Source organism: Coturnix japonica, chromosome 6 (assembly GCF_001577835.2).
Source record: "Coturnix japonica isolate 7356 chromosome 6, Coturnix japonica 2.1, whole genome shotgun sequence".
NCBI classification, from domain to species: domain Eukaryota; kingdom Metazoa; phylum Chordata; class Aves; order Galliformes; family Phasianidae; genus Coturnix; species Coturnix japonica.
The window spans coordinates 30,513,239-30,533,270 of NC_029521.1; the positions used below are offsets into that span (position 1 = coordinate 30,513,239).

Below are 20,032 nucleotides of genomic sequence, written 5' to 3' on the forward strand. Positions count from 1 at the left end.
GATCCTTGAGGTCCCTTCCAACCCGGGTAATTCTGTGTGATTCTGTGATGGGTGCTGAGCATCTGGTGGAGCTGTGGGTGTCCCTGCTCACTGCAGCGAATCAGACCAGGTGGCCTTTACAGGTCCTTTCCAACTCAAACCATTGAGTGGCAGTTCTGAGGTGCTGCTCCTTCAGTGTATGTTGGCGTTGGTAGGGAGGAGCTACACTCTGACAGTGGCAAAGATGAAAGGAGCCTTGAGAGCCTTCCTGAAGGACAGGCTTGGTGATGTGCTTCAATTGTTTCATGGAGGCAGAGGCGTGGTGACTGTTGTGCCATCTTTAATTCATGACCTGTCTGTATCTAGGTGGGTTTGGTGTGGTGTGTTAAAAGAAGTTGCTGTGGTCATAGCGATGGAGTGATGATTGGATTGATTTCTTTTTTAAATCATGTCCTTTCTGGCTGACATTAGAATGTTGAAGGAGTTCTTTATAATCTTAATATACTTCATACATTTAGGTTATTAAAATGAAATTGAAACAGTGTCACTGTATTTAAATACTCAAATAATGAAGCAGGAAAGCACAGGTTTTTTATAGGAAGTACAAAGAGAGGCAGGAAGAGAAGCTTTTGGAGAAGCTATCACTTTGTGTTACTGTCCTTTGTTGGACCGAGGAAATAACTTTGTTTAGAACTACAGATGCACTTCCTTTCATTAACTCTTGATTTTCTTCCTCGCTTACTGTTTTAAATTACTTCTGTATTTTTTTCAAGCTTCCTTTATAATGCCCTTGTACTGAGAGGGCAGTGTAATTAAATACAGAATGAGTTTATCAACAAAGAAAGTTGATTGTAGCATGTGCTGTGCTGCGTTAGGCTTTGTTGGCTCAAAGTGTGGCTGCAGGATCTGGTAGCTGTGGAAGGAGCTGTTGCATGAGCTGCCTGTGCTGTCCCCTGCTGCTGCTTTTGCTCTTTGGACAGACTCCATCCAAAAGAGCATTGCAAGTTTCCATGCTAAAACGGAGTGTTTCAGAGTTAACTTTGAGCAGTGACACACGATCTGAGTCTTTTAGAGAAGAAAACTGTCAAATCCCACTTATAAGTAAAGAGTAGGTCATTAAAACAAGCCTTTCCAGGGATTTCAGTTGTGGGCAGTGAAATGCAAAGGCTGTGTTCAGTCATAGAATGAACACAAAGGAGCTGGTGGCCAAGGCAGGCAGCCCAGCTGCTCCCAAGCTTGTCTTTCAGCTTGCAGAGCTGGCACAGAGGTGGAATATATCCTATTATGTTGCTACCAAGGTTTCCTGGAATTGCTTTGGAAAATTAGGTTTGTAAATTCAGTGGTTGTGCATCTGAGTTGCATTTAGCTCAGTATTCAGAGTATGTGCTCGGGTAACATGGCTTCTGTTCCTGTACCATTGTGGTGCTGCATGCAAGACTATGGACATTTATAGTGAACTTCTGTTGTTTGGTGGTGGAAGACACTAAACGGCTTCTAGGGCATCAATCTGATTTCTGTATCCAGGTAGATTAGAAATAATACATCTTTTGTATTCTTTATCTCCTGTTATCTGGCTTATTTGACTTAAGGAAACCTGGTTAACAGAGTTGAAAATGTAATGCAAGTATCTTGTCACTGTCATCAGAGCCTGTTGGGTTAAACTCACAAGTACCACGTGGTACCTGATTTGATGGGATCGCTGTTCGCACTCCTGACTAACCTTTAAATGCTGTGCTTAATACCAAACACTGGATGGGAAGCTGCTTGTGAGCCAGGACTGTACCCTCACAGCCCAGGAAGCCAGTCATGTCCTGGACTGTATCAAAAGCAGAGTGGCCAGCAGACCAAGGGAGGTGTTCCTACCCCTCTGCTTTGTGCTGGTGGGGCCTCACCTGGAGCACTGTGTCCAAACGTGGAGTTCTCAGCACAGGAGAGACATAGAACTGCAGGAGTCTGTCCAGAATAGGGCCACAAAAATGATCCAAGGGATGGAACACCTCTCCTGTAAGGACAGGCTGAGAGCCGGGGCTGTGCAGCCTGGAGAAGAGAAGGCCTGTCAGTATCTAAAGGGGAGCTACAGGAAAGAAAAGGACAGACTCTTTGGATCTGTGGTTTTAGAACAAGGGGAAATGGCTTCATGATCAAACAGGGCAGACTTAGGTTAGATTTAGTGAGCATGGAGAGGCACTGGAACAGGCTGCTTAGAGATGCGGAGGGTGCTTAATCCCTGGAGACTTTCAAGGTCAGGCTGGATCAGGCCTTGGTGTCCTGGTTCACTGCAGGGGAGCTGGGCTGGATGGCCCTCAGAGGTATCTCTAAGGATTCTACAATTCAAGGAAACCTTGAAGAGGAATAAGAAGTTGAAGCAGTAAGTGGCATTTCAGCGTAGGAATACAGTATTTTTGGCAAAGTCCCAGTTGACTTGAATAGCAGTGGTTGTTTTTCTCTGTTGGGAAAGCAAAGAGGCAGCACAACAGTGGCAATGCATGGAGAAGACTGGTGAAGCTGCTGAGCTGGGGTTCAGGACTGAGGAGTGATGTGCAGGGTAGAGGGGTGACATGCCTGGCTGGAGCTGTGGGGCATTTGGAGCTCCAGGATAGATTCCAAGTGCTTGGCCTACGTGTGTTTCATAAGCAGCCTCCTGTAGCATCACCCCATCCCCAGTCTTTCTGCTTGTTCTTTTTCCAGACTGACATTCCTATAGAATGATTCTTTACTATCAAAATTCATCTTTTCTTTCTACTGTGCTGCCTTAACAGAAGTGTTGGGTGTTGATCTGTTTCTTGGAAAAGCAGTGAAGTCTTTAACTCATAGAAAATGTTCTTAGTTTCACTTACAGTTTTGTTCCCAGGAAGACATGGATTTGTGTATGTGTGTCTGTGACAAATGAAACCTCTACAGTGCATAATTGTTACTTAAAAGTAAATGCTGTTTCTTATTCTTTTTATCTTTTTTTTTCTTTTAATAGACCACTTGTAGTTGTCCACTTCTGGGCACCATGGGCTCCCCAGTGCGCTCAGATGAACGAGGTTATGGCCACTCTAGCGAAGGAACACGCACAGGTTACATTTGTGCAGGTAAGTCCTCAAGGTCGGGCAGCTGGGGGCGCTGGGAGCTGAGCAGAGCTGCTGTTTGATGTGTGAATGGCATGTCACAGTGTGTGAGTGAGTGCAGCTGTCTTTGAAGATCTGCTTTGACTTGTTTGAAGACGGAGTTGAATATATGAAAAAGATGCATCAAAAAATGTGTCGGATGAAAGTTTTCAGGTTCTTCTTTCCAAACTTGATACTCCGTAGACAGTGCCTTCATTTTATCTTAGTACGTAAAGGAAAAAAAAAAATAAACTTACTAAAATACAATGAAGAAATGTTTCCCATTAGCTACTTATCTAACCAATAACCTTTTAAGTTTGTGCCTGCAACATCTGATAGAATCATAGAACAGCCTGGGTTGCAAAGGCCCACAGTGCTCATCCAGTTCCAACCCCCTGCTATGTGCAGGGTCACCAACCAGCAGCCCAGGCTGCCCAGAGCCACATCCAGCCTGGCCTTGAATGCCTGCAGGGATGGGGCATCCACAGCCTCCTTGGGCAACCTGGTCCTTCCCTTCTATTTACATCCATATTTTTACAGCATGGTTATTTTTTATCTGTGGATATCGGGTTAATGTAGAAACAGTGCCCTTTTGAAACATGTTACAGATTTTGTTAGTTCTTGTGATAATTGTTAGCTACATAGATCCTAGAATTCAAACAGATACTTTAGTTAGTTTATGTTTCTGCAACATTGTCACTCTGAGATGAGGATAGTGTTAGCACCAAGTGGTTGATTCATCAGTGAGCTGCTGTATGTTTATGACATCTTTTGCACATCCTAGAGAGGCAATGTAGAAGGAAAAATGACCAAACTCCAACAGCATGCTGTTTATTTTATAACAACTTTTTCTTGTTAATGAGATACTTGTATGATTGTGGAGTCAGGGAGTAATGGAACAGACAGCTCAGTGTTGTTTTTGTGTTCCGGAGTAGCCAAGATTGGTCTTTTCCCAGACAGGAGCCTGTTAGCTCATCTGATGGTTCTGGATGGTTAACCAAGAGCAGGGCAGCACCCTGCCAGTCAGAAACCTTGGTGTTCTAGAGTAGAGCAAGTCATAAGGAAATGATCTTCAGAACTGACAGTAACTGCTGAAACTTCCTCGGTTTAGTTGCTGCATGTCCTAGTTCTAAGATCCTTGCCTAGCTTAAGTTGTTTTGTATTGCAAAACTGTTAGAAAAAGTCTTTTGAAAAGAGATTCTAAGGTGAGCAAGATATTGAAATGTGAAATCTGTGCAGCTCCACTAGAGTGGAAAACAAGTAAGTGGGTAATTAGGCAACTTTACTGAAAAAGAAAATTACTGTTATGGAAATGCTTAAAAGGCAACAGCTAATTAGAATCTATTTACAGTTTTCACTTCACAGTTCTGAGTTACTCCATTGAGTTGCTTCTGTGTTGAGGAAGCTCCTTAAGAGCCTGCTGAGCTGGAGGGAATCAAGACGTAGTGATTCTGTAATGCTCAAACACTGAAAGGTCTGCTGCCTTCAGTTGAGTGAGAACTGTCGGTTATCTCTAAATCAGCTCAGTGAGGACAGATGGGTGGGCAGGAGTGAGCTGTTCAGTAGCTTGCAGTGCTTGTTCCTGAAGTGTCACCGTATGGGTTGTAGAATAACACTGAAAGGCTTTTTCTTCTAGGTGCTGGATCACAGGTTCCTCCTTGAGACATATCCATTAACACTTGTTTTTTCTTTACCATTAACTCTGCAGTTGCTGTAGAGTAATTGTCTTAAAGCCTCATACTGTTACTTGTCACTCATGTCAGCTTTTAGCTCATACATAGTGAATCATCAATTTAAGTCAATTAAAAGGTATGTTTTCGTAGTGAATTACTACTTGGTGTAATTTCAAGGCATGTCTCTGAAGGGTGAATAAAATTAGAACGGATAATCTAAACAAGCTCTCCACTCAGTGCTCAGTAGCGTTGTAGGAGTTAAACATAAAATGTAGTAGGCACCAGTAGCTTATTGAAGAAACACTCCTTTTTGCTTTGTAATTTGCAGAAGGCTGCAAAAGTCAGTCGTGATGTACTGCCCCTTGAAATTAGTCAATAGAGCAAACAGCAAGAATTGCTGTGGGCAGAAAATAAGCACTGTAATCATGACATAACTGGGGTCAATGATTTATGGATTTCAATATAGTAGTAGCTGCATATGATTGAAAATTTACTAGGTCACCAGTGCACCAAAAATTTTCTTCACAGCCTCCAGGCATCTTTTGAAATGTGCAACAAAATAAAAACCTCTGAACCTGTTTTGACACTGTAGGCTCAGTGGATGACACGCCGGTGAGTCTCATTTAAATGCAAATATGTCACAAACTTCTGCATCAAATTCCTTTTTAAATGTATAAAACATCTCTAAGAGCGTCTTAGACAGGTTTGACATCCACAATCAAACTTGAAAGGAGATTATGAAAATAAAACTGTATTTTTTCTCTCTTTGTTGCTGTTTTCCAGCTGGAAGCTGAAGCTGTGCCTGAAGTGTCTGAAAAATACGAAATTAGTTCTGTTCCAACGTTCTTATTCTTTAAGGTAGGAGAAGATGGGTTCAAAAGAAAATGAGTTTTTAATATGTATACTTTTTATGCTGCTAGAAGAGCAGAAACTTGTTGAGAACTCACTGAAGAAACACTTGTGTCTGATCTAACCTATCCAGAGGAATCTAAGAGTCATTTCTGTATGCTTTTTTATGTGCCATTTTTCAGGGATTTCTTAATTGCTTTGGAATTCTTACCATGTTTTTATGTTAGCTGTCATACTTCTTCAGTATTGTTCCTTAGCTATAGTGTTACAGCATGACAAAAAAGAAAAAAGAAAAACTTGACAGTCTTGTGGTAGAAATGACAAGTCTCAATGGGGTGCATTTACCTGTGATGATTAAACTCTTACTATTTCCTTTATCATTCTTTTAATAATAAGCTTTGCTAGCATTAAGAGTAGCTAGCTAACAGGATGGTATGGGTCTTGAGTCTGCTGCAATTAAAGATTGATTGACTATGAGATCAGTATGCTAATTCACCCCAAAAACCTGTATTTTATATGGTGGCTTTACTGTTTTTTGTGACAGTTCACATTCTGAATGTAATCCTTTAACATGTGCCTGTATTTTGGCTTCTTTAGAACTCTCAGAAGGTTGACAGATTAGATGGTGCTCATGCCCCAGAGCTGACCAAAAAAGTCCAACGCCACGCGTCCAGCACTTCAGTTTCTGCTGGTTCTAATGACAGTGCAAAAGAAGATCTTAATGCACGTCTGAAGAAACTCATCAATGCTGCCCCTTGCATGCTGTTTATGAAGGGGTCTCCAAAAGAACCTCGCTGTGGTAAGGATTTTCTGAAGTTCATGTTTAATGTGGCAATGCTACTTTTAGACTACTTTTAAGATGTACTCAGTACTGTGGAATTACATCCCAGTGGTGTCTTGCATACTTGGAAGCATTAATAGAGGTACCATCGTATTGCTTATCTACAGATAGAGAATTGCTGTGTGTTTGCTTCAGTTTAGGAAATGGCATCACAAAGATCAGGTACTGCCAGAAGAACACGTGCAATGCTATCCTTAGACATTCCTCATGTTCAGTCACTGTATTTTGTGTATCATTTCACCAGTTGAAGTGTCATATAGTCTGAAGGGAATGATTCAATTTGGGGTATAATAAGAATTAACAAACAGAATCACCACTGTCATTTTGGATAAAGAAACCAAAGCTGCACTAGCTGTTAAAACTGAAAGACAGTAGCATGTCTGTTACAGCGGAAAGGCTTTTACTTAAGCCTAGTTCTATAAACAGTGAACAAGAATTAAGAGTGCTTTATTCCCAGCTGACTTAGTGTTGATCTGTAGGAAAGCAGGTGAACAATTATTAAAAAGCAAGGTTAGGTGCCATGAAGCTGCCATCTTGCATTGACTTGTCTCTGTTCTCTCACTGTATTGGTCTAGAGATTAAATACTGCAATGTCTGCAGTTCCTTTTATGAAGCAGCTAATGCTGAGATAGGTTTAAGACTGGGTTCCTTTGCTATGTGTGCATGCCTCCTGTAAGGCAAGTTGTGCTAACTATATTGCTGGGCCAAAAAGGTGAAGGAATTTCTAAGTGTAACAGGAAAATCAGAAAAGAGCTAGAAACGGTAACTCCTTACAGTCCAAGCTGCTGGAAATGGGCAAATATTTATAGAACCAATAAAGAGAGCGCTGCTCCAAGTTAAAGTGTTATGTGAAACTTTGGACCCCTGTTGTAGTTGGTAAGGGCTCAGCACATTCTACCAGTCAGGAGCCCACAAATGCTTGGTCTGAGCTGGTGGCGTGGTGTGGTGAGTTAGGGATGTGGTATCAGTTGCCAGACATCCTTGTGCTGTGCTAACGCTGCTTATCTTCCACACATGGAAGATCTCATCATGGTTTGAGTATTAGATTTAGCTCACAAGTTTCAAAGGCAGATATGCTTCTGTAGCATTTCTTGGGTGTTCCATTGGACTGTGTCCAGAAACTAAATAGAAGAACTGTGTGCAGTTCTGTGCAAGTACCTGGAAGGAACTGACTTTACACACCCTGTCAGCTTACTTAAATTTGGAAGGATGCAAATTGTAGCACGTTGATTTGGTGAAGATAATACAGACTTGTGCTATGTGACTTAGAAAAGAGCCTCTGCTATTTTGCACTGTATCTGTGCAGGCAGCATGTTACAGGATTTATATTTCCAGAGATGTGTCTGTAGCACTGCTTATTGAAATCGAGGATTGGGTCCATAGAGTAAATAAGAGCCTTTTCATTAAGTTCAGGTAGCTTTAGGTCATGACCTGTGCTTGACAGACGAGGGAGCTGAGCAGAGTGGCAGCGACAGTGAATCTACTGCTTGGGCCTATTGGGATGGAATTACAGGGAGAAGCTGACACTGTGTGCATTGGACAGGAGAAGAACTGTCTGTCTGTCAAATGCTGGTAATTGGAGGGAGTTTAGTACAGTGCCTGGTGCCCTTTTTGAGAAGGAAAACTTGTATGTAAAAGTCAGGAAACAATATTTGAAAGGGAAGAAGTGACGTGTTGGGTGTGTGTCAGCCTGGGCCACGTGCTGCAGAGATTGGTGCTGCTGGGCTGGGCAGGAGGAGCCTGGCAGCTCAGCCCAGGCACTTGTGTGGCTTGTGTGTCTCTTTTCTTCCTGCCTCTGCTCTCAGTACCTACACAGCATTCCAGCTGCTGTTAAATGTGTGCATGCCACTTTACCATTTGCTGCTGTAAAAAGGTTGTAGAGGGACAAGGGCATGTAGCCCTGTACACATAGAGGCATCCTGAACTGCATCAGACTTCTACTGTATTAGTATTTGCACGTCAGTTATTATATTATCACATAGTGTGATAGAAAATAATCTGAATTTACAGCTCTTAATTTTGTAATTAAATACTATACTTGCTTTAGACTGCTTTGATGGCTCCTGGCAGGAGCTGGAAGATGTCAGTAAGTTGGCTTTCACATCCTGGAGTAGACAAAGCCTCTTTCAAGTTGAGATAATGTAACACTTTGTCAAAGATAATACAGATCTGCTATAACAGCAGTAGGAATAATATAAATATGATTGAATAAAAGGAGCTGTGCCTGTTGAAAGAAGACATTTGTGATGTATATTGATTTGATGCAAAGAATAGACCAGATGCCTTTCATGCAGCTGGTGAGCAGGGGAGGATCCCAATCCATCAGTGGATCTTGAGGTCTCGTGTACTTTGATTTCCTCACTGTAAAGCCAGCTAAGCATAGTGTAAAGCAAGGCTGAGTGCTTATTGGAGAGTGTGTGTGATTGCTATGTACGTTGTGTTGTTTCATCAGATTCTTTTGGCCTGTGGAAGTATTTGTTTGCTTCATTGACAAAGTCGTTTATTTAGGCAGTTTTTATCACTGCAGTAGCTGAAGTGGCACTTGTGATTTTCAAGATAATTGCTGAGAGTGTTTTGTTTGCAGTTTAATTATTACTCGTGATTCTTGTGTAGTATTTCTTCAGAAATTCAACCTCAATCTTTTGTTACAAAACTAAAGCTGTTCTGACACTTTGTCCCGAAGTGTAACACTTCCAGGCTGCTACCATAGCCCTTCAAAATGAAACACAACCGATCAATCTTTCTAGTTTGCATGTAATTGCCTGCAGCTAAAATAAAGCTTCCCCCCGCCCCGTCTCTTACAGTAGAAACAAGTTAATGCATTGGTGATGGAATAACCATCAGCAGTCGGCCTTTAGCTGTTTACTAATGAACTCCCAGATGGATGGAAAAAAAACCATATCGGAATCTGTGTTTTACTTCAGGCTGTACATGAACTTAACACTCCAGTTGTAGAAAGAAAAGCAACTTAGATGCCATCCATAGAAACACTGCTATTTCATATCTCAATAAATTCAGTGAAAGCTGCAGAAAGCTGTAGTAAAAATCCATATTTCAAAAACTAATAGGTGGTCGTGTGAGCTGAAATCAAAGGTTACTTTTGTGTGGCCCTCTGATTCTTTTCTTTTTCCCATTTAAAGCTTCTTTATGTCTTTCTTTCCTTTATTAAAGCCTTTAAGCATTGTCTTTTATTTAACACTTGTGTAGAGGTTTTCATTTGTCTGCACAGGGTTTGTAGGAGTTCTTTTAGGGAACTGATGGAATTGCAAGGACATTTGACTCTGATGCAAAATGAGCTGACAAAGAAATGAAACATACATTATCATCATGTTGTTTCATGGGCAAATTCTCGTGGATTACTTTAGCAAGCCCTACAAGTTATGTAGGAGGATGTATGTCATTAGAAGGGATGAGCGTGAGAGCAACTGCAGGAGGTGTTGGAATAGTTAGGATAAGGATCGTGTCTTAGGAAGGCAGCAGAGCTGCAGAACGTTTCAATGTTGCTGTTGTATATTTGGCAGTTTTCTTAGCAGGGCAAACAGAGAAACAATGGGGATATGAATGGAGTTTTGATCGTCAGTCCTAATGATCAAGTGCTAGGCATCCTTGCGCTGTAAATTACTGCAGTTGTCTTCTCATCCATTTTCTTTATGAAGTAAATATCCACAGTATGGAATGAATCCTAGAATGGCCTGGGTTGAAAAGGTCCATGATGCTCATCCAGTTCCGACCCCCTGCTGTGTGCAGGGTTGCCAACCACCAGCCCAGGCTGCCCAGAGCCACATCCAGCCTGGCCTTGAATGCAAGCAGAAGGATAAAACAGCAGACACATACATGAAGGTTATTGGGTGGCTCTGCATGTAGCCAAGTTCCTGTCTCAGCAAGGTGTCTATGTACGTAGGTTTTGCAATCCCAATAATAAATATGCTTCTTTCTGCTTTATAGCATTTGAGGTTATGAATAGAGAATTGTGTATTTTTATTGAATAAAGTTTAATATGGATATCACAGAATTGCAGAATCATCAAGGTTGGAAAAGACCTAGAAGATATGGGAGTACTGTGCTTAAAATTCTGTGTAATTCTTCTTTCTTGCAGGTTTCAGCAAACAGATGGTGGAGATACTGAACAAACACGGTATTTCATTTAGCAGTTTTGATATTTTTTCTGATGAAGAAGTTCGTCAGGGGCTGAAAACATACTCTAATTGGCCAACTTATCCACAGTTGTATGTAGCTGGAGAGCTAATAGGTGGACTTGATATTATCAAGGTTAGAAACAGAAATTTCTAGTTCTGGTAATTGTGAGAAACGTGTGGTTTTGGGCTCTTTTGGTTTTACATCTGGTTTTTCTCCTCCCCTGTCTCCGTAGGAACTTGAGGCTTCTGGAGAACTGGACACAATCTTTCCGAAGGCGCTGAAGCTAGAGGACAGGTATGGTGTGTTATGTCGTTATTTTAAGGGGTTCAGTTTTTGGGGTATCCTCTCTTTTCAATTTCACAGGTGAGCACCTTTATATACACCCTGTAGAAACTGCTACTTTTTGATTTTATCAGATGATAATCATAGAATCATAGAATAGTTAAAGTTGGAAAGACTTGAAGATCATCATTAAGGGCCATCTGGTTGCAAACTCCTTATTGTGGACAGGAACACCTTCCATGACATCAAAATGCTCATGAAACCAAAGTTTTCTTCTAATTACAGCATTCCTGCTGACTTCAAGTTGTTTAATATGTTCTATTTTCTATGTAGTAAGCATCATTTCTGTAGAAAAATACTAAGCTATACTGTTCTTACAGACTTTGCTTGCAATTGTATTTGTACTATTTTATGACAGCAGATAAATTTAAGAATTTATTCTTTAAAGAGAACTACAAAAACCCTCTTCTGAGCACACTAATAACTTACACCATCTTTATTTGGCATAAACTTCATGATGTTAATGTATGCAAAATACCTCAGGTTTCTCTCCTCATTTTTCTTGGTTGTTCATATTGTTCAGTTCATGTTTTCTCCCACCTTGGTCACACAAACATATGCTCCATCACTAGGAAATGCAGCATCCTGAGTCAGATGTAGTATCTGGAAACCAATTTGTCCTTCTTTAACCTTCCAGTTTGAAGGTTTGCACCTGCTTGAAATTCTGCCATGCCCCAGGCAGTGCAGCTCCAGACATCTGAGGGGTGGTTCTGTTGGAGAAGATGCTGGGATGTGTGGCTTTTTTTTCCCCCCAGTTTGTGTGGATGGTGCTGTTAAGACATGCAAACTGAGGGTGATTTACCAGGAGGGCTGCCTGTGCCTTCAAGGCAAATATGTAAGCATAGATTTCCCACTTGTTGTCTGAAGACTGATAAGAGTGAGCTTTGCAAACCACCAGATAAGGCTGCTTCTGCTCCTCTCTCCTTCTCATCCCAGCAGAGAACTAATTTAATGCAAACCACTTTGTTGTATGAATAAAGTGCACCTGGATAGTTGTGCAGTTTTGGATGCCCTTTCCAATTGAAATGTGGTAGAGGTTAGTAGATGTTTTTTTAGCAGGTAAATCATACAGTGTTTTCCTGAGCTGTGTTTTTGTGTGATAACACACACATAACTGGGAAGTTCAGTACTATGACACGCTTTTATTATTCTTTGTAGCTAACCTCGTAATTTTGGGACACTTTATATCTCTTTCAGACTACATTCACACTATCAGTTGCTCCTAAGAAAAACTCTGTGAGCTATCTGGTCAAACATTCCTAAGACTTAATAAAATGAAGGAAATTAGTAGTACAATCTACTTAATACTCAATTACATTCCTTTACTCAGTGCTTGATCTCTTCCCATCAGTAAACTGCATCTTCTTTTGAATTCCTGGATTTCAGTAGTGGTTTGTCTTTGGTGATTGAGTGACTTACAGGCACTGTGTGTGGCTGTTACTCTACAGAAGACTGTCTTCAATGGAGAATAAGAAGCATTATGTAAAGATACTGTGTTGGAAACATCCTAGAAATGTTTTTCCTAATTTTGTTACTTAATACCTACAGTAAATTATTGCCAAAAAGTAACAAGGCTGTTCAGTTTTATTGACTAAAGTTACTGTAAACAATATAAATGGGAGTGTTCACAGCACTGCTTGAAATGCATTTGATTAAGCTATAAGTTGCTATCTTTCCACCTGGATAATAACTGAGCTGTTTTGTCTTCCTGTTCTCTCCTTCCTTTAGGCTTAAAAGCTTGATAAACAAGGCTCCTGTAATGCTTTTTATGAAGGGAAACAAACAGGTAAGATTACAGAAGTGTTCTGCAATGCTTAAGCAGCAAGTTACCTTCTTTCCCTTGCTTAATAAAAGCCAGTGGTTCTGAGAAGTTATTTGTCTTCTTTTTATTTGGTGCTTCTGTAGGAAATAGAAGAGCAGTCTGTATTTTACCTGATTGAAATATTTACTGCTGAAACGCTGATTGCATTTTTACAGACCAGGCATGAAATTCCCTGGTTATAGTGACATCTGCCAATTGATCTGCAGTGCAGGAATGAATTGGAGAAGTGCGTGTGTGTGTCCTTTTGGTCTGGGCTTATTGATTGTGTTCACAGATAATGGATTTTCTTCTGATGTTCAGAATGTTGTGGCTAATATCTGTCCTGCTTGGTGCATGCACTTTTACTGTTACTTGACATTTCAGTTTTGACTAGATGTTCTTAGGAGTTTCTCTCTCCTGACCTGATTGCATTGGATGCGCTGTCCTTTTCAATCTCTCTGATTTCTATTATGCTTTCACAACTGCATTTGGAAAAAAAAAAAAAAATGGTTGCCAAATGTTTTTTGAGACTTAAAATACAGTCCCACATGCTATAAATAATTACCCCTAACACATGGAACAATGTATGCCTGGTGGCTCTGAGCTGAGATAAACTACCTTGCTCAATGAAATAAAAGATAGTGATCCAAGAGAGGTAACCGAGCGATCGAGTTTTAAGTAGTAGCAAATGACAGTCAACCAGAAGTTCAGGCTGTTTCTTTGTGGTGCATACTCAAAATAACCATGGAATAAATTGTTCTCTATTGAACAGGGAGATGCTGCAGTTCTCCCTGTCAAAATGACTTACTGGCACCTAGCTTAAACTTTTCATAGGAGTGTTAGAATGTACTGTGTGCTCTAAGCCATAATTATAGTTACTGGTTGTGTATGGCTATTTTATTTAGAAGTGATAGAGGTAGGGGGACTGATCTCATTGATGTGATTTGTCTTTCTCTTTTATTTTCTCATTTGCTCCCTAAACCTTCTAGATCTATTTAGAAGAGATACAAATATAGCAGAAATGTTTTAATGTGTTTTTTACTTTCTAGACTGCCAAGTGTGGATTCAGCAAGCAAATCATAGAAATTATGAACAATACTGGGTATGTACATTTTGAATCAGTTTAGGAAGCTGATTCTCTTTTAACAGGGAAAACAGTAGTGGAAAACTTGCCAGGACGTTGTTATTTTGTTCAGAAGTATCTAAGTGTCCCTGTGTAAAACCCATTGTATGAATCCCTACTGCTTTCATTTGACACAACATCAGACGTGGTCAGATATTACACTGCTTCAGTGCTGCTTCATAGTGATGGTCTTATTCTGATTAAACAGATTATTCCAACAGTGGATCATTTTATTTGTTTGCTGTTGACATTAAAGAAATCCTTCCAGTCTGATAAGGAGCTCCTCTTAGAAATCCCTCTCGATCAGTTTTCTTAATCTTGGAACCTCTCACACAGTCTCATTTTTTCTTCTTCAAAGCAGCTCCTTCTGTAGCAAGGGAGATTAGTATCATGTTTCCTTGAATAAACCCATGTTTTGTATGTACTGCTAGCATGAGGTTAAACAGTTGTCTTGATAACTGGATGTTAGAATGAGGTTTTTCTTTTCCTTTTTAGATAACAGACAACTAGGAAACTGCATATAGCAATGCACAGCATGGAAATAAGTTGTAGTTATTCAAATTGCTATTCCTTGTTGTTGACCCTTATTTAACTGTAGGCATCTCTATGCTTCCCAGTTACTGGAGAATGACACCTCAGAGTACAAATCAGCCAGAACTCAGATTTGTACTGACTTCTATTTTTGCAAGTAATACATGAAACAAGCATAGCTGGATGACTCCACATTTAAGAACTTCCAAAGTGTGTTGGTTTTTTTAAGCTAATACTGAACAGAATTGCTTGGAACACACTTGATCAATGAGAGCATCAGCCACACAGCTTTATCTTGTAACATGTTCTGCTGATTTCTGTGCACTGAGAAGCTGGCCATGGAACTAGACTTGTCTATATTAGTTCTTCGTGTCTAAGGAGCTGACTTCCTTCCCTCCTTTTACAATCTCTTTCTTGTTCTCTCCTTCTAGCGTTGATTATGAGACATTTGACATCCTGGAGGATGAAGAGGTAATGAAGTATTTCCATCATCATGGAATTCATTGTTGCTTCTACTGGAGTTGAAGTTTACATTAAAAATTGTTTCTCTCAGGTGCGGCAAGGATTAAAAACCTTCTCAAACTGGCCAACGTATCCTCAGTTATACGTGAAAGGTGAACTTGTCGGAGGGCTGGATATTGTTAAGGTAAGAATGGAACCTTCAGATGTAAATGTGCCACTTGTTTAACACTGTACAAATGTTTTCTGCCCATAACATACAGAAATTCCTGCGTAGCAGCCCGTGGTCTTGGAACTGAATGGCTTGGATGCTTTTACTGTGACTTCCATTAGCTCAACATAGGCTTGAAAGGAGCTCTAAATCTCTAGCATTCTCATATGCCAAGATTTAGCAGTGAAATGTATTTTCTTGACAGCAGTCAATTACTGTTACTGTAAAGACCCATTTTTACCCCGTAGGTGTATTTTTACAGGTTTCTCTTCTTTGTTTTACTTCCGACATTGCTTTTCTCCAACAAGGTGGGTGAGACATTTTTTCCCGAGCAAACAGCCTCATTCTTAGAAAAAAGTAAAGTTTATTGGAGTTGTTTGAACAGAGCCCGGAGCAACAAAAATAGATCTGCATCTGTTACTGTGCTTTTTGATTTTTGTAACAGCAGCCACTGTGTTCTAAAGCCCAAATACTCTTGAGCCCATTCTTGTCTGAATGCTTTATAGCCAATTCCTCAGACGCTGCAGCTCTTGGGAAGATGCAATCAATAAATCTCATTTAGTTCTAAAAATACTGGTCTTACTTAAATTATATAGATTACTTTAATTTTATTTATTTAACAAGTGTGTGGGTGAGTTCAGTGATCAGTAAGTGTAGTCTGGGGCATTGCAGAGGTGCTGCACAATACTCGTCTCACTGGCATTTAAATATAAGTTGTCTGTTTGCATTGTTGGTTCACAGTAAATTGTATGGGTAGATGAATGTTGTCAGCCCTTTAAAATGCGTTCTATTATATAGCATAATATGAAATAAAACTCAGAGCTGTTTCTCTTGAGATTTAGGAGAATATATACTCCACAGTGTGTGTTACTTTAAAACCATCTCATGGGTTTCTCTGTCTGATAAGTTAAAGCCTTAGAATGTGAATTAAACCACACGGATAATGTGGGCAAGACCCTCTTAGTTATAACTCACAACTCTGTTGTGTTAGTTACATGCTGTAACGAGGTCTGTTAATGTGTGGCAGTTCTTTTTCCAGCTCGTGGGAAGCACTTTGGATGTCAAGTTGTGTGTGTGCTTAGAACTAGGAGGGCATATAGTGGGGGATTTACCTGGTCACGCTGCTGGCAATTAATTGTTTTGAAGACTTCCCTCTTCCTTAAATAAACTTCCTCTTTGACTTGGTAGGTCCAAAATAGAATTTAACGATGACATTATGAACTTTAAAGAGTCTTGGTCTAGAGGGACCTCTAGTGGGTCATCTGCTTCATCCCCACAGTGCTCAATGAATGCATCTGCAATGGATCCCTATTGAAATAGTGTTACTGTGACCACAAATCGTATGCAGTGACTAATTGCTGGGTGTATTTCTTTACAGGAACTGAAAGAAAGCGGCGAGTTGTTGCCTGTTCTGAAGGGAGAAAATTAACGCCGAGGGTCAGCGGTGGGAACTGGAGTACTCGGAACAATTCCTCATTTATAGATTGTATTGGAGCAATATGTGACTTAACCCTGTGGAGCTAAGCAGAAGTAAATAAAGGCTTCTTGTGCATTCAGTGTATTTCACAGGACCCTGCTATGAGTGACAGTGTGTGTTTGCACTGAAGGGACAAACATGCCAAGATCTTCAATTAAAATATAACGTGAGAGGAGTTTGGGGTTTTTGTTACACTTCCTAACGTATTCATTGCATTGAGGTGTTTAAGAACCGAGTAATGGCAGTGCTGCCTGTTGCACTGTTATATAGGGCTAAGTTGCATCTGTCATTAGGAAAATATTAATGGGAGTGTGTCTGGTATGGAACTTAATAATTTTCTGTCCCTGCTAATAATTGTTTTCACGTCTAGTGAGCGAGAAAAACGCTGTTGAAACTTTAAATCCAGTGCATCGTTAGGAAGTTGTTATTAATGGGCTTCAGCTGCATACATGCATCTTCATTACCTAAGCAGGTACAGTAATTGTTAAGCGCAGATATTAGACCAATTTTAACACAGCTTTTGGACATGATTAAGTTTCAGTACAAGTGAGGCAATAAACACTATCATTAGGCCAGTCTTCTGCTGTGTTGTCGGTGTTGCATCTGTTCAGAGCTTTGCTTTCTGGGCTACAACTGCAGTTTAATTGATTGTGTTAGCACGTAAATCCTTTGGTACCCAGAGGTTTAGATTTGTTGTTAATCTTTCTTTCAGTGTCTGTATCAGAAATAGAGCCCATACAGCGTGCTGACCTTCACCAGCTGCAGCACGAGTGTGCTTTCAGGTATTCCTTTGGAAACATAAAGCACAGCAGCATCAAAAGTCAGAATACAGCACTCCTCCTTGTGCTACCAATGGAGGGTGTTTCTCTTCAAGGAAACCACCTTTTGGCTCACAGAGATCCTGGTCTGTACTGAGACTATTGAGCTGTTGGTTTCAAAGGGTGGTTTTGTCTGTGAAATAATGGCGTGTTTCTGGTTAGCTGCATGCGGGCTGCTCTGTGTGACAGCAATATCAGCTGCTGCTGACTTCTAGCTGTGAATATAAGCGAGCTGATCTGAGTGCGTTGGCTATGCGCAATAAAGACACGGGAACTGTCTTCTTTGAGAGCTCTGGAATGAGAAGAAGAGCAATCCAAGCTCTTGAGTATAAAACCCTGGTGGGCAGGGATGTGCCTGAACCTCCTCAGCTGTAAGTTGAGTGGAGAGGAGCTGCTAAAAGCCATTTCCTCACTGGTTTTTGTGCTGGCTGTGCTTGCAGAGCAACACCTGTCTATTTGGTGTTCTTGGTACTGCAGTGTTTCTGCATAGGGCTTCCACACTGTGTGATACTGGCCTACCCCTGTAGCTGTGTAACTTTGCTACCAAGCCCGTTTACGGGCTCTGCTGTCCCATAGCTGTAATTCTGGTTGGGTTTGCTTGGAGGAGGAGCTGCGGTGCTGCTGGTCCCTGCCATGTGTGGTTGCAGGCTGCCTCTCGGTGGTGGGAAGGGGCTCACTGCAGGATGCTGACTGCAGGGCGCAGCTGCCTGAGCTCCCTCCTGGCTCAGGGGAAGGTGAGAAATCCTTATGAGATGTGCTTGAGGACAACTGTGGCCAAAGCCTTCATTCCTGTGCCGCTGGGGAGCGTGGCTCATGCACTGCTGCTGCCTTGTAGGGATAACAGGGACCTCATAGAGTCATGGAAAAGCCCTCTGAGATCCCTGAGATCCCCAACCCCGCTGTGCCCACTGCCCACCCCATCAGAGCCACATCAGCTCTGAGCACCTCCATGATGGCACTGCCCACCCCTGGGCAGCTGTGCCAGCGCCTGGCTGCTGTCTGGAGCAGACATTGCTCTGATACCCAACCTGAGGAGTGCTGCATTGGATGGGACAGAATTAAAGCCATGGGTAATGTGCATTGAATGGGCTCTTGGAGCAGCCCGCGGTCAGGTAGGCTCCCAAGTCAGGGATTTTAGGAAGCACTGGATGCTCCCATCGGTGTGTGAGCAGGGGGTGAGGAGCGCAGCCCCGCTGCTGTGGGGTGAGCGGAGGGGGCAGGACGTGGTCATGGCTCATCACAGCAGGTAAGTGGGCTGTGCAGCTGGGGAGGGGGCGGTGAGGAGCTGGGTGGGCTGCCCATATGGGGGGGGTTGTACCTGCAGCCCTGCACTACGGCGACTGGCCGCCAGAGGGAGCAGCTGCGCTGTGCTGCTTTTCTGTTCCACTTTAAAGGCGCTCTCAAAGGGGAATCCGGACTCTTTGGGGCTTCGCTTTTGCTTTTTAACTTGCCCGTTGAGTAATAACTGCCTGTGGTTACTGGGGTGGTCATAGAATCACAGGACTGTGGGTTCCCAGCCCTCACAACCCCTCCTGCCATGGTCTGGGTACCCCCCTGCCCCACAGCTCAGGCTCCCAGGTCCCAGCAGTGTCCTGGGGCAGCACAGCTCTGGGTGAAGGATTTCCTGTTAGTTTAAAGCCCTCCTTCCTGTACCTCTTGCTGTCAGATGACTGTTGGGGAAGGGATGGAGATGGAGGAAGGGATTGGGAATGGGGAGCACTGTTGAGCCCCCAAGGAGGGGTTCCCTCCACCCCCAGCACAGCCTGATTGAGAATTAACGGTGCTATGTGGGAGTGGGGGTGGCAGGGTCTGACCTGCAGCAGTTTGGCTGGTAAATGAACCGATTGTTTCAGATTTATTTATTTGTTACCGATTCCTCATTCATTAGGAAATGCTGCGCTGTGTTTTAATGATGTGACATCCACGTTCAAGGTACAAAACCCACTGTTTGCCATCTCTGGATGGAGATGTGACCCCCCGAACATCCTGCAGGCTCTGGGCAAGGTTTGTGGGGGGAGGGTTTAAGGGAGATCTCAATGTCTGGTATCACTCTTCTGCTCCATCCTTCCCTTCCCTTCCTTTCCCCCCACGTACCACCAGGCGGAGCCATCCGCTCACCGGAGGAGCTGCAGGAGCTGCGCTCTGCGAGACGCGTTAGGGCGAGCGCTGCTGGCATCGAGGGCATCGTTTAATGAGAAAACACGGTGGGAAGTTCCTCTGTACGCCGACAGAAAGCCAAGAAGATGCGGTGTTCCCTTTGTGAGAAGGGTAACAAAGCACTGCAGTGTTAGGATGGCTGCGGCCAGCAAGGCTGTGCACAGCTCAGGTTTAGGAGAGCCGTAGGAGAGCCGTGTTGAGCACCGGGGGGTGTTAATGCCCACTGCAGCAAATACACCCCGCGGTGCTTCTGTCAGAACGGCCTGGGCTGCAAAGAAACACAGTGCTCATCCAGTTCCAACCCCCTGCTGTGTGCAGGGTCACCAACCAGCAGCCCAGGCTGCCCAGAGCCACATCCAGCCTGGCCTTGAATGCCTGCAGGGATGGGGCATGTTTTTTGTCTTGCACGTAATGAATTCCCAGCAGGATGTTGCCTTTCCAGTTTGTTTCCACCAGTAACCCCAGCTTTGCCCCCACCCACCCACCCGTGCCGTGCAGCACCGCAGCTCTCAGCCCCATTGGGAAGCACCTCCCCTCCTTCC

General features: G+C 42.5%; 1 protein-coding gene across 1 annotated transcript in view; it reads left to right on the forward strand.

Annotated features, from left to right (window-relative positions):
• Positions 1–17,093, forward strand: part of GLRX3 (glutaredoxin 3) — a 20,902-nt gene extending 3,809 nt beyond the window's left edge. Inside the window, exons 3-12 of the mRNA XM_015867478.1 lie at positions 2,787–3,056; positions 5,528–5,602; positions 6,191–6,392; positions 10,531–10,703; positions 10,804–10,865; positions 12,642–12,699; positions 13,764–13,816; positions 14,800–14,839; positions 14,922–15,014; positions 16,417–17,093. Coding sequence (XP_015722964.1) covers positions 2,787–3,056; positions 5,528–5,602; positions 6,191–6,392; positions 10,531–10,703; positions 10,804–10,865; positions 12,642–12,699; positions 13,764–13,816; positions 14,800–14,839; positions 14,922–15,014; positions 16,417–16,467 — 1,077 coding nt within the window. The 3' untranslated portion in view covers positions 16,468–17,093. The remainder of the gene's footprint in view (positions 1–2,786; positions 3,057–5,527; positions 5,603–6,190; positions 6,393–10,530; positions 10,704–10,803; positions 10,866–12,641; positions 12,700–13,763; positions 13,817–14,799; positions 14,840–14,921; positions 15,015–16,416) is intronic.
• The last annotated feature ends 2,939 nt before the right edge of the window (positions 17,094–20,032 follow it).